Source organism: Strongylocentrotus purpuratus, unplaced genomic scaffold, assembly GCF_000002235.5.
Source record: "Strongylocentrotus purpuratus isolate Spur 01 unplaced genomic scaffold, Spur_5.0 spur5_scaffold_18, whole genome shotgun sequence".
NCBI classification, from domain to species: Eukaryota; Metazoa; Echinodermata; class Echinoidea; order Camarodonta; family Strongylocentrotidae; genus Strongylocentrotus; species Strongylocentrotus purpuratus.
The window spans coordinates 33,695,950-33,715,020 of NW_022145603.1; the positions used below are offsets into that span (position 1 = coordinate 33,695,950).

Here is a 19,071-nt window from a genome sequence, read left to right on the forward strand (position 1 = left end):
ATTTTAGTCCAAAACGCGATGACGTCCATGTCATATTCTTACAGATCGCTGGGTTCCATAAATATAAGAAAAAAGCAAATATAAGGAGCAAGCACTAAAGGTATTAATACTGTGTTCGTTTTGGATGAAATAAGACAGTTTTGAGTTCTCATAATGGTCTGTTTATACAAACAATATCGTTAAGACACTAAACTTCCTGCAAAAATATATTTACTATTTTTAAATGCATGCCATCGTTCTTTTCCGAGCCACTATGGCAATTGTAAATGCAGACAACAATTGTGTGTAATCTTTAACAGTCGTTGTAAAATGACCATCTATTTTTTCGTAATTATTATGTAAGTAGAAGTCAATATTGACTTGACTTATCCTTACCCGTGTTCTCGATTTCTACACTGCTGACATCGAGAAAACCACTGGAATTTTCAGCCAATCGGTAAAGAACTTGACTAACAAGATCTAGTTCATGAAATGCAGTCAGAATGGAATTCTTGATGTAGACATTCAGGTCAGCAATCACAACTGCCTGCCGGGTGAGATTGTTGCATACCACTGATGGTGACATATCCTTGAAAGCGGCATCATTCTTAAGACCTTCAAGAACCTATAAAAAAACGAAATATATCATGGTGTATTAATACCATTTTGTTTTGATTTTTTTTTCTTCTTCTATTCCTCTTTTGACTATTAACATAAAAGGTACATAATGGATTGGATACAGGCGTTATGATTTTGGGAGATATAATGGTATTACTGCGAAAAGTTTAAAGCATTTTCAAATTATGTTCCAACCGTTGTAGGCTAATAAAGCTTAATAATTACAAACGTTGGATCAAAATATCAAAGGCCCTTTTATCTTTCAAACATTTAAATTTTTAATCACAGGGTAAACAATGTTCATTTTAGAGATTGAGACCAAAATAACCTGATTGTATTACGGCACATTTCAATATAAGTCTTTCTAAGCATGGATCCAATGTTTTGTCCTTGTCTTCAATCTTTCCAATAAATATATTTCTTAGTACTTACAAATTTCGTGATGTTGAGTGATATCTCGAGATAGCGGGCGGAAGTTTGTTCAGAGAGGACATCATTCGAAGTAAGATTGAATTTCAAATTAGAAAGTTGGATGTTGGTCACACCTGCATCAAAGAAACGTCAAATATTATGTTCGTATAATAATAATAATAACAGTATTTATGAAGCACAACATATCCATCTCTAGAGATGCTCAAGGCGTATACAAATATTTACATTTATATCAGGAATTCAACATACTAATAAGATTAAATGAATATCAAATGTTAAATTACATGTAAGTTCATCATGGCATCTTAATATAATTATATAGATCACTGTAGTTTCAGGAACATCTGTGTTACCTTTTGCGTATAATCTTTTCTTATTCCTTTTAAACGACTCTTTCAAGTTGAACTGCCTTGAGAAAATATACCATCTTTCAATACACATCGCATGAAAGATACACCAATTAGGTCTTCGGAAAAGAATATATGCACACTATATTGTGTTTTTCTGTTACAAAACCCTTAGTTGTATAACAAATTAAAATCGAGGCTATCTAACTGATATTAATTGGATTGGGGATGTAATATATGTTTTTCAGACCGCGGGGGATCTTTAGTTTTCCTCGTGAACATAACCACTTTGGAAAATATAACCCCAAAGCGGTCCAAATATTGTTATACCCTGCCGGTCAAATAGAAACAGGTTTCCGGTCCTGCAATATAGGGCATGCAGATTGATGGAAAGATAAGACAAAAACACGACATTCTTTAACCTCACCTTCAACGTAGATAGATGCCCTCTCCGTGTCTAAAAATCGTTCATTTCCAAAGCCTCGGCAGAAGTAATATCCAATATCACTTGTGGAAACGGATGGTATACGTAGAGTGACTTGATTTCTCTTGTTGGGTAGAGGTTGGCCATCTTTGTACCACGCGTAAGATTCAGCATTGTTAAAGCCGCATGTGAGCTGTACAGTGGTGCCCATATTCACCGTTTGGTTCTTAGGATGATTGGCTACTTCAACAGGAACTGTATTTAAAAAAAATTAGAATCATAGGAGTTAGAGGTGTCGTAGTAGAGTGAATTAAGCACTTGACTTGAACTTCAAAAGTCGTGGGTTCGATCGACAATATGGCATTTCTGTCTTTTGGCAAGGCATTAATATAAAAGTAAAACATAGCAGTGAGGGCATTAGTAAGAATTACCCCCCATAATGTACCTTGGGAACAGTTTAACACATCCCAGGCTATAGCCGAGGTTGTTTGGACTGTTTCGAAGGTACCGAGTGTAGAAGAAAAAATGATGAAATTGTTGTGTATCAATTGTTTTTAGCATATTTTTCATTAGCATTTACCAATGACCGGTCATTAGTTAAATAACGTGTTAAGCAAAGTAAATGCCTGGTCACGTGTACGCTCTCTACCAATCATTTGATTAGAATCCGCTCCATCATCTCATGATGTACATTTGCCACTCCATACCCAGGAGAGAAATGGTTAACTGGTAGGATGACGAAAGCGTTTGTGTTAGTCATTGTCGTAAATTATATCCTCACGGTGACTATTATGGGATATCGTATCAGGACAATTACCCCCTGGGCAATCACCCCCGGAAAATTACCCCCGGAAAACTACCCCCGTAGGACGATTACCCCTCGGAAAATTACCCCCCGGAGAATTACCCCCCGAGGACAATATACCCCCCAAGGACAATTACCCCACGGAAAATTACCCCCCAAGGACAATTACCCCCGAGGACAACTACCCCCCGGGACAATTACCCCCCGAGGACAACTACCCCCCAAGGACAACTACCCCCTGGGGATAATTACCCCCCCCCCCCCCGAGGACAACTACCCCCCGAGGACAGCTACCCCCGAGGACAATTACCCCCCGAGGACAACTACCCCCGAGGACAACTACCCCCGAGGACAATTACCCCCCATGGACACTACTGGGCCTGGTGGCTCAGTGGTTAGAGCGCCCGTCTCATGTACGGAAGGTCGTGGGTTCGAACCCCAGCCGAGTCATACCAAAGACTTATAACAACGGGACCTTCTGCCTTCTAGCTAGGCGCTCAGCATATTAGATTGGAGAAGGGTAGTAATAATTATGTTATGTTATGCAGGGCCCGCTGGAAGAGCAGTTTCATAACTGAAGTGGCTACCCTGGGTAAATAAAACGTTATTAATATTATTATTATTGTTATTACCCTCGCGGACAACAACCCCCGAGGACAAGTATAATATGTTTTCGTGTACGTTAAATTATTTTGAAATAGAAATTGCCTTCAAGTTATATGTACGGTGCCCTGTCAAAAGAAAATAGATATCCGCTCTCTGGTAATTCATCTCATTTGATTTTGTAACTCCAGCACAGCGTTTTTCAACCGGGGTGCCGCAAGAGAATGATTTGGAAAACGTCGATTTTGTAAAAAAAAAATAAAATACCAGAAACGGTTAAAATATGTAATTACAAGAGAAAATAAAATATGGAAGATACTAAAGTGTCTTCCTTCCTTGCTCGCTGACAATTTGTTGACAGCAAGGCAAATGAGGGCAACGAGAGGCCCGAATATCCTCATATTAGTGTATCAAGGTAATGACCGAATATATCACTTTTTGTATGTACATTCGGAGGCAGTGGCGTAATGAGCAAAAACGTTTGGGGGGGGGGGCTGACCAAAAAAATCCGCAGCACACCTCTCTAACATGCAGGCCCCGCCGAACGTTTCGCAAAGTGGGGTCTAGGGGCAAAGCCCCGGCGGGGGTCAAGGGGCGGAGCCCCCAAAGCTCAAGGGGTATGGGCATCAGTGGCGGATCCAGGAATCTCTTACCGGGGGGGACCAAATGGCACGGGGTTAAATATATGTAAAACGATGAAGCGACAGAACGAGGCTTTAGCGGCGAGGGAGCGGAGCGACCAAGCGGGGGTTGGTTTGGGAGTGGGTTCTGGCCCCCTCCCAGAGTAAGAAGCATTTGCAATTTTAGAACCAAATAAGATGCATTTTTAGGCACTTCCTGGAGTAATATGACGTAAAATTGCTTTCTCCTACCCCTTCCAAGAGTAGGGATCTTTTGCAATTTGAGAACCACATTTGGCGCATTAATGTCCACCGGCACTTCCTGGAAAAAACGAGGCCTTCTTATTGGTAAGAAGTTAGAGAAAAGTGATCTGTCACGTCTTAAAACGTTGTATATGCTTTGATGCCGCACAACGCACAAAGACGGTGGTCCGGTATTTCATCAGTAGTACTTGCAAAAAAATTCTCGAGTGTATAAACTGTGTCGTTATCAGGGGCGTCGCTAGATCTTTGTCAGTGGGGAGTGGGGAGGGTGTAGAGGCCACCGATTACAGACAAAAGGAGCAACCAATTACCGACAAATATATTGATGCCAATGTCCAAATGTCTATAAATTTAACCCTCTAAACCTGTGGCCAGGAACTAAGTTATTTTTCAGTCTCCCCCCTCCCGCGCGAAGCGCGAAAACTTTGACACTTCATTCAATTATTAGAGAAAGAAGACGATCCATTGTACCGTTCTCGACTCTTATTTCTTGTTAGGATCGAGTCCCCCCCCCCCCCCCCTCCCGCGCGAAGCAGTTTTGACGTTACAATAAATTATTACTCTTAATCCTTGTCTGAATTCATTCTCCCCCATCCCGCGCAAAGCGCGGAAGCTTTCACGTTTCATTAAATTATTAGAGAAAGAAGACGATTCGTTGTACCGGTTCCGGCTCTTAATCCTTGTCTGAATTCATTTTCGCCCATCTCGCGTGAAGCGCGGAAACTCTGACGTTTCATTAAATTATTACTCTTAATCCTTGTCGGAATTCATTTTCGCCCATCCCACGCGAAGCGCGGAAGCTTTCACGTTTCATTAAATTATTAGAGAAAGAAGACGATTCGTTGTACCGGTTCCGGCTCTTAATCCTTGTCTGAATTCATTTTCGCCCATCTCGCGTGAAGCGCGGAAACTCTGACGTTTCATTAAATTATTACTCTTAATCTTTGTCGGAATTCATTTTCGCCCATCCCACGCGAAGCGCGGAAGCTTTCACGTTTCATTAAATTATTAGAGAAAGAAGACGATTCATTGTACCGGTTCCGACTCTTAATCCTTGTCTCAATTCATTTTCGCCCATCTCGCGCAAAGCGCGGGAGCTTTGACACTTCATTAAATTATTAAAGAAGGAAAACGATTCGTTGTACCGTTCACTACTCTTAATCTTGTCTGAATTCAATTTTCCCACTGGGCCCCCTTAACGGTACATATGTGCAGTGTTACATGATGTAAGTATGGAACGCCCGGTAGTGCTTGTCACAGTTGCTTCTGGAAAGGATTTTTTTTACTAGTGTTACTGTTAGTGGCCACGGCCCCTTAGTGACTTAAAAAAACACATATGCTCTTCCTGGCCATTTGGGAATGTGTCAGTTTGCAAAAGAAATGTAGAAACGCACATTTTGTTGAAAATCATGTGATATCACGAACATTTATACATCACTTGTATATGCAATTGAAAATAAGTCATGGTTCTATTTTATTTGGAGGGGGGCTGGCGCCCCCAAGCCCCCCCCCCCCCACCAGTACGCCAGTGCGGCAAGGTGCCCGCATGCAGTACTTTAAATAGTTTCTAGTGTGTGGATTACAAACTATTTTTTACCAGTTTTATTCCTAAATGTGCCCATACGTGTGTGCATAGTACTTGACGAGAGCCAGAGTCATGCAAAATTAATAGTCTGTAAAGACTTTGGGATTTGGGAGAAACTTTTCATTTCTTAAGAGGGTACCGTGACTAACAAAAAGCTAAAATAACGCTGCTCCAGAGAAATGTAATTCTATGCATTTAGAAAAGTGCTGGACAATTACCTAAAACTTACATCCTTCGTGGAAATTAGCAACCGCGCTGGCGTTGCATAAATTATAATAAAAGGGAAATGTGTAGGAATGAGAAAGACAACGTGCTAGAGAATGTGTCAGATCGTCTTTTGCTATTGAATCCTGATTGTCCACGGGAGTAGTTGTCATCGGGGGTAATTGTCCTCGGGGGGTAATTATCATCGGGGGGTAGTTAACCTCGGGGGGGGGGGGTAATTGTCCACTGGGGGTAATTGTCCTAGGGGGGTAATTGTCCTAGGGGGTAATTGTCCTCGGGGGGTAGTTGTCCTCGGGGGGTAATTGTCCTGGGGGGGGTAATTGTCCTAGGGGGTAATTGTCCTCGGGGGGTAGTTGTCCTCGGGGGGTAATTGTCCTCGGGGGGGTAATTCTCCGGGGGGTAATTTTCCGGGGGGTAATTGTCCTTTGGGGGTAGTTTTCCGGGGGGTAATTTTCCGGGGGGTGATTGCCCAGGGGGTAGTTGTCCTAGAACCATGGGATATATATATATTCCCCAGAGAGTGGAGATGGTGCACAATGTGCGTGAATGAATTCGATGACCAGGGTAATAATACCCGTAAAGCGCTAAGAGAAGGTATTTCGTATTAAGCGGTTTATAAATCAAAATTATTATTATTACTATTATTATTATTATAATTATTATTAACATCATTATTATTGTCATAGGTAGAGCCTTGTGGCATTATAGAGCATAGCTTTTCCACAAAACAAAAAAAGTGGACAATTACGTCTTTCAAAATTTAGAACGACACAAGGTCAATTTTTATTGTCTTTTGTGGGCAGTGACTTTGGAAAAAATTACCTATTAATGTCAGAATAACAAGGTCTGGAAATAGGTTTGTTGAACAAATCATGAATGAAATATCAAAAATAATAATCTGCATATGTACTCAAATTATATTTTACATTATCAGTTTGTAAATTGTAAGACATTGTTAAGTATTCTTATTTTTTTTTAAGTATCGATTGTAGTCGGCAATTCATTATATTTGTTTTGTTACGTTTTCAAAACTGATTTGTACCAAAATACTTTGTTTAGCTGTTTAAAGGGTTAGGCCGACAAGCACATCTTGCCCCTTTTACCAACCAATGGTTTCTTTTCTTGTATTTGTAGACACACTGAGTGAAATGTATTACTGTATTTATGTTGGTAAATAAATCAAATAAATCAAGTACATGGCTATAAGGAGCCATCTAGAACTCATAGATAGTGAGGTTAAGTTTATCATCGCCCTTAGAACAGATTGAATGCATTCCCAAATCAATTCACTAATACGGGGTGTCTCCTCAGATAAAATAACTTGAAAATAATTATTAAGGCAAGTACCACAACTATTTAACAATGTAAATTAATGAACATCCATGCCGGGTAATCCTCGATTAAACCTAGAACGAAACAACCAATATGACTTATAAGTTATTGTTATTTACTGGCACTCACTATTTAACCTGCCACATCCGATAGGTAATCAGCCACTTACATGTACTAAAATTCAACGGCATTTAACAAATTAATCCAATTATATTTTTTACTTGATAGACACGATATTTGAAGGGAATAAATACTCACGTTTGGGTTCGGGGATGACATCACAATGATTGCCCTCGTATTCACCATGGCAGGCACATTGGTATGGTCCTGATCCTTCATAGCTACAATCACCATTGATACACGGATCACGAACCTTACAAGGGTCTGTAGATATTAAATCCAAAGAAAGGGAGAGAGAAGAAAAAAAAACATTAACGTTGTCATATAAAGCAGAAATGGGGGATGAGGGAGTGGGGAGCTACAGCCCCCCTCCCCCCACCCCTCCCCCATCCCCAAGAATCAAGAAACAACCAAGATTCGGTCAAACACCAGCTCCCCATTGGGTAGCGGTAAGCAATAAGGAAATCACATAGGCTGTAAAGGGTAAAAAATCCATAACAAGCCACTAAATGACAAAAAAGAAGATACTGGTATTCATAGCTGATGCTAACTTCTGGAACTGTCTCCATCTTTCGCCATGAAGATATTGGTTAGGTAAGAACGAACATTTCACAAATGTCAAATTGGTTTATTAACATGATGATAGCGCCTATTATCATGATTATTTGTTGGTTAATTTGCGCTAAATTTACTGTATGTATACGCATGAGGTAATAGTAATAATACAAATATCAATTGAAATATTAATGATAGCATAAGTAGATATCCATGTACAGATAAATGTACAAAGCCTGGTCGCAAAGGTATACTTACTTTGTACAGTAAACAGAAAAGTACAGTTGGCAATATTTCCAGAATAATCTTTAGCTTCACATGTGATGCTAGTGTCTCCAAGATTAGAGAGAACTATTGATGTGTGAAAGCAGTTAACGGACGGATCGGGATCTAAGTTGTCTGACACAGATGGGATGGAAGCGTTGATAGCAATTTTGCGTTGATCCGCGATGGCTGTTTGGTCATAGCATTCCAATCTAGGAGGCTCCGTGTCTGCAAAAAAACAAGACAAACTACAACATTAGGAGTTATAGTGTACGTAGCATCTTAAAGGCCCACTGCCATACTTGTAGCTACTTGCGCCCTCTATATAACAAACAATGCCTAATCGGTGACCATTAGTCCCCCATGATCCTCTTTTTCTTATGTTAACTGAGAGCTGATTTGATGAGATAACCACCTGTCCAGTGACCTTGTAGGGCGGTCTAATCCCTCCTGTAAACTATGGCAGATAAGCTTTAAGTAAATCTTTGATCAATATGAAGTTCAACTGCCTTGTTTTGCTTGTTTACCTGAACGAACACACAGGATTAAAGTCGTATCATACCTTGCACTGTAACCACGAACGTACAGGTGCCAATGTTTCCTGATTCATCAGTAGCATTACAGGTAACATTGGTATCTCCAAACTGGAAGCCACCACTGGATGTATGAGAGCAGATCACAGACGGACGAAGATCAGTATTGTCTGATGCCGGTGGGTTGATGATGATGTGGTCCCTGGTGATATTTAAATCAGGGCAGTCCAAAATGGGAGGGTCGCCATCTTGAAATATTGATTTTGGGATAACCAAACATAAAGTGAGTGGTGGCCTAATACATGGTTTACAAAATAATGTAATGTAACGGTGAAAAATAACCACAAGAAAATGGTCATGTTTAATGTATTTTAATTTGAAAGTAAAACGACCCCTGCCACATATCCTCTTACACTATGGCCGTGTGTTCTTGCATCACTTAATTACCGGTGTAGTACCCTCCCCGTACCATAATACTTGTGGCTCCTCTCAATGGCTGAACCATCCAACACCACTGAAATGGAGAACTTGGGGGGGGGGGGGGCTGGCAATATAGTGTTACTATAATGGATCTTACACTTTCTTGACTAATTACAGACCCAAACATTGCAAACCAAAAAAACAACAATAGAATTAATAAAACGATTATGGGTTATAAAGTTAAATACATTCAACAACATATTTTGCAAATAAAAATATAAATTAACTGAACTGTAAACTTGCAGCACTGGCAACTACGATTCAGGAATTGTCATGCACATGCAACGGAGTTCGGGCATTGGGAAGTATACTAGATTTTCTTGTTATAACAAAGTTTAACTACAATATTCTTCAATTCCTGAAATACTCTATTAAAACACGAGTGTCAACTGAATTGCTGAAATTATTTATGATAATATTGTTATTATTCTTCCGTTTTGATACGTACCTTTGACGTTGACCGTGAAATCGCATGTCTTGTATTTTCCCAGATCATCTCGTGCAGCACAGGCAACCCAAGTGACTCCGTAGTCAAATACATCGTCCGAAGTATACGTACAACCCACAGAGACGTTATGATTGTCAACGGAACCATTCACGCGTGGGGTGATGATGACAGAAGATGATGTAGTGAGACCTTCATCCGTGGTAGAAGTTAGGTTTCCACATTGTAGCTTGAATGTTCCTTCATCTTCATATTCAATTTAAGATTAAAACATTTAAATTACAGTATACTGATTAGTTTAACCTTCCGATAACAGATGTTATGAGCCCTATTCATACTAAACACACACTAAGATTCTGAAAGAAGAACAATTGCTATTCCTTAAGAAAGCAGTATGTGTGTCTCCTGTATCAGTTGGCAAATATGACCTCTCCCCTTCCCCCTGCCCCAACGTCATGTTTGTGCTGCAATATTTGATATATATATATATATGTATGTGTGTGTGTGTGTGTGTGTATATACATCACACGTGTATGGCTCAACGGGACAGGTACCTCTGTATATTTCCGATTCTTACTGTTGATTTTCATGAAATCAAAGCTCTTTGTCGTCAATTTGTTAAAAGGTAAGGCATTGAGCGGGTATCTAGCTAACAGCTACGTGATTTTTTTTTTTTTTTTAATACTTACCATCCTCGAAATATGTCCCGCTTCCAGAAAAGCCTGTTCAAATAACAATTTAAGAGAAGTGTTAAATATAGGTAACACAAATCCTAATAGGTGAAGCAAACCAAAACAAATATTAGACTATGATTCGAAAAGTGTATATATATATATATATATATATATTATTATTCTCGAAAGCAGTATGCATGCCTTATGTATATGATGGTAAATTTGACTCCCCCCCCCCCCACCCCCCCCCCCCCCCCTCGCCGTTGTTGTTTCTGGAATCTTTGACATGAAACAAGTATCCATGCAGATTTCTGCTTGACACTGTTGATTGTCATGCAATCAGAGCTCTTTTATCATCAAGTTGTTAAAGGTTAGGATCTTGAGCGGGCATCTCGCCATCAGCTATTCGATTCTCTTTGTTTCTATTTACTTACCATCCCCGGACGATGCTCCGCTTCCAGAAAAACCTGTTCAAATTACAATGAAAGAGAACTGCTGAAATATATGTAACAAAAACTTAAATAGGTGAACCAAGCCAAAACAAACATCAGACTATGGTTCGAATAAAAAAAAATATATAGTGTTATTGCTAAATATATTACTCTTTTTTTGTTGTTGTAGTATTGTTTTATTGTATTCATTCAGTACAAAATATATAACAAACAAACATACAGCTTCATTGATTTACATATATCAAAATATAAAGAAAATTGTACATCTCTCAAAAAATACATAAGATAGTTTAATACACAGTACATAATGTTTACATTTAATTATACTGAACGAATATTATAAATCAAAGAGTTACCTACAGACAGACAGACACACCACACACGCTCACAAACTCAGACACACATACAAACTGACACATCCCCCTCCCCCCTTCATTCCAAAGCTCAACAAATCCCCCCTCCCTTCCCGAGCATTCACATCTACATATTTGTTGGAAATTCTGTCTCTTCCTTTTCCTTAAGACCAAATCATATGTTTAAAAAAATGTCTGGGTCTGAGAAAGAAGTATTTGCCTCGCCGTCCTTAACTGTGGAAGTTGTCCCATTGACGAAGCTGTTCATGATGACCATGGCCCGACTGGAGATGCCAGTGTAGTATCGATATAGTGTTATTTTGTCAGAAAGCAGTATGCGTGCCTAATGTATCAGTTGGCAAATGTGATTCCTCCCCCCCCCCCTTTTGAATCTTCGATATGTATTTATGATACTATTATGGCTCAACTTAAGTCTATCCTAGAACACAGATTCCTGCTTATCACTGTTGATTATCATGAAATCAAAGCTTTTATCATCAATTTGTTAAAAGATAAAATGTTGAGCAGGCATCTAGCTAACAGCAATTCAATTCTCTTATTTTCTTTTTACTTACCATTCCAGGATGATGCCCAGCTCACTGAATCATCTGTTCAAATTACAATGAAAGAGAACTGCTGAAATATATTTAACCAAAATCTAAATACGTGTATCAAGCCAAAACAAACATCAATCTATGATTCGAATATAGATATATTGTTATTCTTTAAGAAAGCAGATTGTGTGCCTGCTGTATCACCTACCAAGGAGACTTCGTACCGCCCCCCCCCCCCCATTTTTTCTGGAATCTGTTATGTTCATGTATCATAGTCTTATGGCTCAACCTGGCAAGTCTTTCCTAGAACACAGATGTTTGCTTATCACTGTTGATTGTCATGAAATCAAGGCTCTTTTATCAATTTATAAAATGGAAAATGTTGGTAAAAGGTAAAATGTTGAGCAGGCATCTAGTTATCAGCTATTCGATTCTCTTTGTTTTTTTTACCATCCCAGGACGATGCCGAGCTTACAGAATCATCTTTTCAAAATGTCAATGAAAGAGAAGTGTTAAAGGTAACACAAAGTTTTGGGAAATTTTGAAAATTGGGTGGATAGTGAATCTTTACAATTTTGATATATTTGGATGCCCCTGTAGATGAATTATAAGCACTAAAAAAATTAACTCCTAAAACATTTCTGTTTTCGAGAAGAATTGAATGTAAAAATTTACCGGTGCTCCCGGTAAATTTTGATAAATTTCAAATAGCGCCTACGGCCGTACAATGGTAGCTGCGACCATGAAAATCTCAGAAAATGTAGTTATGATATATAATTTCCAAACGGGAATAGCTAATCAGTCGATTCTAGTCAAGAAACATTGTTTCATAGCTAAATTGATATCTTGACCTTGAGAGGGAGCCATACAACATAAAGAGTTTATTACTTATAATTGTATAATTTTAGACTCGATTTCAACCGGGACAACGATCAATGAATATTGTAGGAACGCATATGCTTCCAATATGTTAATTTGAACCAAATTCATGACCCCACACCAAAACTTTGTAATACCTTTAAGATATATGTAACAAAAACCTAAATAGGTGAACCAAACAAATATTAACATCAACAAACAAACAAATATGTCCTACATCGTTTTAAAATCTTCTTCAGGTATCTATATAATATTATAGTCACATGATTAACAAAAATTAAAACAAAAATAGCAGGGCACGGTTGGATATTGCTGTATTTAAAGACTATCATATTCCTTTCAAATTATACCTGGGATAAGAACCAAGCAGACAGCACCGGCATCTTCGTCATGAGCACAGTCAAAACGTTCAGGTCTATCGTGGAAACATTTTCCCAGATTGCTTTCTGTCCCAATACAATCCACATTACGGAGTGAGATGTCTCCTACCCCTTCACCGTATGTAGCTTGCACAGGTGCATATGCTGCCCCGAAGAACCCCAGCCATTTGCATACAACATTAGCGTCTCTACCATCCCAGCCATCGTCACAGATAGTTCCCCAAGATCCTTCTTCGAACACCTCAACTCTTCCCGAGTTGTTATTTGGACCATCGGTGAGGCGGACTTCAAGATCAATATGTTCTGAGATACAATGATATATCATGAATTCATGTTTGAGTATGGAATACAAGGATATCAGACGAGAAACGATACTAAGATATAGTAAGAGAGAGAGAGAGAGAGAGAGAGAGAAAGGAAAGGTTGAAGAGAGGGATATAGAGGAGACATAGTAGAAGAAAAAAAACAAGACTTGCGTATTAAGAATTTTCGAATTTCACAAACAGGGATACATCATACCTGTACAGATGACACCAGCATCTTCGCTGTGATCACAATTACTGACTCCAAATTCACTCTTGATGCAGTTTTCGAGGCTGCTTTCTGATCCAGTACAATCAACTTCATCAAGATGAATCTCTCCAGAACCCGCACCAAAGAAAGCCATGACTGGTGCACTAGACGCTTTGAAGAACCCTAGCATTCTGCATACGACATGGGCGTCATTCAAATCCCATCCATCATCACATACTGTTCCCCAAGCACTGCTGGCGTTGTACCGTACCTCGACCGTACCTTCAGCGTTGTTTGGTTCATTAACCAAATGAACTTCAAGCTGGCTCCCTACAACATGAGTAAGGGAGAACATTTTAATACAGGTTCTTCTTTTGTGTGTGCTTAATTCAAGTCCTTGACTACGGTTGACAAGCTCTGTCTTGTCTTGTAGGGTTATTTTCCAAAATGTTAATTTAAAAAGAAAATCATTACCATAACGGCAGTCTCTGCTTCCAAGCTAGGATTACAACCCGACATACACCACAGTCCTATCTCTGATCGTCTTTGTGCCCCCGTTCCGTCAACTAGTATTAACATTACAGATTCATTGCTAGGTTGATGTTAACATGATAACATTGTCTGTAAATATATGTGTGCAGGGGAATGGAGGCTAAAAACATGAGGATGAAGGGGTAATGTAGACAAATATAAATATATACGGTGATTCTAAATGATGTAAAAGAGAAAGTCTCTGAAATACATATTGACATTGATAAGAAATGGGTAGGGTTATAATTAATTATAATTGTTTAATCAAAAATGAAAAGTTCTCACCAGTGTTTGTTGTACTCGGGCTCCAAACTTCAGGTCGGCTAGTTGGCCTACCTATAGGCGAAAACATTGAAGTGCTAAACAACAGTCGTAAAGTCTGGCTAAGTGTATCAGTATGTGATGTGGCATGAATTATTAATCAAAAATGAGAATAAACCTGGTAAGATTGTATGAATAGGGCGCTATTTCATTGTAAACCCCTTGGGCTATACCACACTGTCTCTTGATATGTGTAAAGGTAGAGAAGATGTGCTAATAATAGAACTACCATTACAAGTTATAAGCATTTAACGTATGCTTACCTATGTCACCTGAGGTCCATGTGTCAGAGTCATCTGGTTCTGAATCTATATTTGATACACCGTTGATATGAGAGAGAAGAATGATGGACAATATTAATCGAAACGAGACTATTTCCCAATTCGCCATTGTTAGATCCTGAAGAGAGATGGAGGATATGATGTATGCTGTGATCCAGCTTGGAGCAATGTGTCATGTTCAGGGTCGAAGGGTTATTCCACCTGATCATGTGACACACAAGGAAACATGACAGCATACTTCCTGCATCATAATAACGAGTTACTCGTTGATTTGTAGTAGGAGGGTCATCGAGTGAGGAAGAGGATTAAAATAATAATGTTGATACTTCTCATCATGAACATGGTTGTGGGATTCAAACTTTCACAAATTCAATCCTCTTTTCATCGTTTCATTATAATTTTTACTAACTGATTTTTAGTAAGGAGCAGCAAATTTAAAGTTTGTTTTCTTGTTAGCAGTTGCTATCTGAGACTAGCAAAATATTACATCCCTATTCGAACTTTAAGAAAGGCTTGTGTTCTTGAACGCGACGGTTTTTCGGATTGGTAAATCTCTTCTTCGAAAGGTTTTTTTTTTCATCATCAAACTTTTGCTTGGTATTTCCCCACCATTTTAGAAAGAGAGCGGGGGAAATCCCCCCTTTTTTTGGGGGGGGGGGGGTTGCGCTCAAACAACTTTTGTGATATTTTCCTCAACATCTGCTCAAGGCAATTTGAGACTGATGCTGTTACAAAAGTCAATAATTCTATTGTATACTTTCAGAAAGTATAATCTGCCAGCTTGCATGCCTTATATAGTATTGTATGTAATATTGTATGTAAGTCAATGTTATGTTTATAATATATAAAAGTTGATTTGGGAGCAACATGTGAGGGCTCACATGCCTCCGGGTAATAGTGTTGAATTTCACTTTTGTGAGCCCTGGCCTACACGTTGCTCCCTCCCTTTTCCTCTTGTATTGTTTATGTATTGCATGATCTGTCAAAATGTATTTGTATTGTGCTTTTATGATTGGCCTAATAAATAATAATAATAACAACAATATAGCAAGAATTCCAGCAGTAGCATTTCAACCTTTTACATAGAGTGAAAGTGATGCTCGTTGTTCGTATTCTATCAATATTTATCAAGTGGAATTTTTGGAAAGTGCTGGCAATAGGTATTATTACAAAAAGCATTTTCTAGGTCTCTATTTGTTTCTTTGGATGCTTAACTAGCGTTGACCTGAATCGACATTTTGGCTAACAAAAGCCCCACACGCGAGCACCCGATTACCATTATATCAAATATGATTGAATCTGGGTCTTACCCTATTTAGTATATCCTCTGATACCAACAAACAAATACATAAAACACAACATGAACCAATAATTATGGTTTTCGATTTTTGTATGACATGGCCTGCTAAGACATGTATACTAATCAATGATCAACGAGCTATATGTCGATGTTTTAGAGAATTAGACAAAGCAATAGGTGGTTAATAATGGTGGGTAGAATTAACAGAAACGAACGACCTGTCACTGTAGCTTCACATGTCACCCCAGCGTCCTCGGAATGAGTGCAGTCATGTTCTCCAAATCTGCTCGTGATGCAGTCTCCAAGCCTTTCTTCTGATCCAGTACATTCAACCTCATCAAGAAAAATCTTTCCAGAACCCGCACCACATGCAGCCATGACTGGTGCACTTGACGCTTTGGTAAACCCTAGCATTCTGCATACGACATGGGCGTCGTTCAAATCCCATCCATCATCACATACTGTCCCCCAAGTATCGTTGTACAATACCTCGACTCGACCTGTAGCATTGCTCGATCCATTCAAGCGAACTTTAAGCTGGTCACCTACAACAGGAGTAACGGAGGGCATTTCATTTAAATACAGGTTATTCTTTTGTGTGTGCTTAAGTCAAGTGTTTGACTACGGTCGACAAGCTCTGTCATGTCTTGTTAGGTTTTTTTTTTTTAATAAGTTAGGTTAGGTTATTTCCAGAAATGTGGATTTAAAAAGAAATCATTATTATTGCCTCAACAAATCTGATATCGGCCGTCTCTGTTTATTCTATTAATTTGTGTAGCTGTTTCATATTTTCTTATTTCTTATTCCAAGCTAGCATTACCATCTAGACATACACCCCAGTCCTATCTCTTATCATCTTTATGCCCCGTTCCGTCAACTAGATTACAGATCTAATTTCCCAGGCTGATGTTGACAGGATAACATTGGCTATACACATATCACGACCGCTTGTAAAAGATGTCCGCAGGGGAGTGACGGCTAATAATATGACGATAATAATAATAATAATAATAAATTGTTTCTTTTTATAGCGCTATATCAAATTTACAACTGATCAAAGCGCTATACAAAACAAATACATCAATGAATTAAAACTCAAACAAAAATATGATAAAAAATGTAATGCAGTTAATTACAATGTAAATAGGTGTGTTTTGACATGTTTCTTAAATATATATACAGAGATAAATAATTATTTAAAAGAAAAAGACTGTGACATACATATTAACATTTATACCAAATAGGTAGAATTATAGTTTACTAAAAAAAAAAGAGCTAATCAAATAGGAAAAGTTCTCACCAATTCTTGCTTTCGGGATCCAAATGTGAGGTTGGAAAGCTGGCGAATCTATAGTTTAAAAAAAAAAAAAAAAAGCGGAATGTTAAACAACAGTCGTAGATTATTTAAACATATTTGTGGCTTACACACCCAGTATATTATATAAAAAAAAACAGTCGTCGAGTCTTACTAAGTTTATCGATTCGTGTTTTGGCATAAGTTTTTAAAAAAAAACTAAAATAAACCCGATTTGATTATATGAACATAAAAGATTCCACAGGGGGGGGGGGTATTTCATTGTAAACCCCATGGGACGTAAGGCATTGTCTCTTGGCATTTGTAGAAGTAGAGGAGGTATGTTAACAATAGAACTACCATTAAAACTAACAACGTCTGCTCAAGGAATTTTGAGATTGATACTGTTACAGTAATAAACAATCCTATTGTAAACTGTCAAACAATATCAGTTGCCAGCTCGCTTGGGCAAGAGTCCCATCAGTAGCATTTTAACATTTTACATTATTACTTATTCTACCCATCCCCATCTAGTGGAATGTTTGGAAGCTGTGAGAAAAACGTAATAACAAATGCGTTTGCTAGGTATATATTTGTTTATAGAGATATTTTATCGTTGTTGGCCTTAATCGAATATCATATTAATTTCATATCAAATATTATTGAACTAAGGTTTATTACTGAGTATTCAGCATAGTTTTTCGCATCAATAAAACAAACAACGACCTAAAAACACAACATAATCATATTATAAACAACTTTAGATTTTTGAATGAAATGTCCTGCTTAGACATATCTAGTAAACAATGGTCAATGAGCTATATGTCGATGTTTTAGAGAATTAGACAATGTAGTAGTTGGTTAATAACGATAGGTGGAATTAAAAGAATGAAACGAACGGTCACTCTACCTCCACAGGTCACCCCAGCATCTTCGCTGTGATTACAATCATTGTCTTCAAATTTATTCTTGATGCAGTCTTCGAGGCTGCTTTCTGATCCAGTACATTCAACTTCATCAAGATGAATCTTTCCAGAACCCGCACCATATGCAGCACTGACTGGTGCACTAGATGCGTTGAAGAACCCAAGCATTCTGCATACGACATGGGCGTCGTTCAAATCCCATCCATCATCACATACTGTTCCCCAAGTACTGTTGTACCATACCTCAACTCGACCTGAAGCATTGCTGCTTGATCCATTTATCAAGCGAACTGCAAGAGAATCTGCTCCTAAATGTGAGTAAAATACAGCATAATTATGCTAGATCATACTACTATACTCTATGAAAACACGGCGAGTTAACTATCGACGATATTACGAATAGCAATGTTTTAATTGATGACACTTTAAAAAGAAAAACAATCTTTTGTCCGTCAATTCAATCGACATAATTCCTCATAAAAAGGTATATTTACAGAAAAGCGACCTTCATACCAATAAAACAAACTAAATACAGAATAACTATAATAAGGGGTCGAAAAAAATAATCAAATAAACGTATCCTACGTTGACCCATAATCTTGCATAAAATAATCATACAAACTAAATAAATAAACATGAGACAAAAGGTGTATAACACTAATCGTAATTTTTGGGAAATCAATGTACAAAATATACGTCGTTTCATTTTTTACCTTTAGTGCGCATTGAGCAATTGATTTCAATTAGCGCCTTACATTAAAGAATAAAAAATCGTTATTATTAATATCATTATCATTGTTAACAACTTTAAAAACACTGCTTTATTATTAATAGATGATTATATATAAATACTTAACCAACTTAGATGAAGACGTTCTGTAGTTGTAAGAAGTACATACGAACTACGCTTTTGTAATGACCCCCTCATTTTCACAAGTCAAATAGTCTTAACTTAAAAGATGTTCGAACTGTGGAGTTTTTC

General features: G+C 38.2%; 1 protein-coding gene across 1 annotated transcript; it reads right to left on the reverse strand.

Moving 5' to 3' along the window:
- Positions 1 to 7: 7 nt before the first annotated feature.
- On the reverse strand, positions 8 to 18,390 carry LOC754876 (deleted in malignant brain tumors 1 protein-like; the record flags this gene model as incomplete). The annotated part of the gene is made up of 18 exons (XM_030989739.1): positions 18,074 to 18,390; positions 17,170 to 17,217; positions 16,088 to 16,414; positions 14,552 to 14,596; positions 14,253 to 14,303; positions 13,443 to 13,766; positions 12,894 to 13,226; positions 11,686 to 11,718; positions 10,740 to 10,772; positions 10,321 to 10,353; positions 9,635 to 9,877; positions 8,736 to 8,954; positions 8,168 to 8,401; positions 7,493 to 7,618; positions 1,804 to 2,055; positions 1,030 to 1,142; positions 376 to 604; positions 8 to 48 (listed from the first exon to the last, which is right to left on the reverse strand). Coding segments are annotated over exons 1-18 (2,868 nt in total), but the record flags the coding sequence as incomplete, so codon positions are not given.
- Between the last annotated feature and the right edge of the window lie 681 nt (positions 18,391 to 19,071).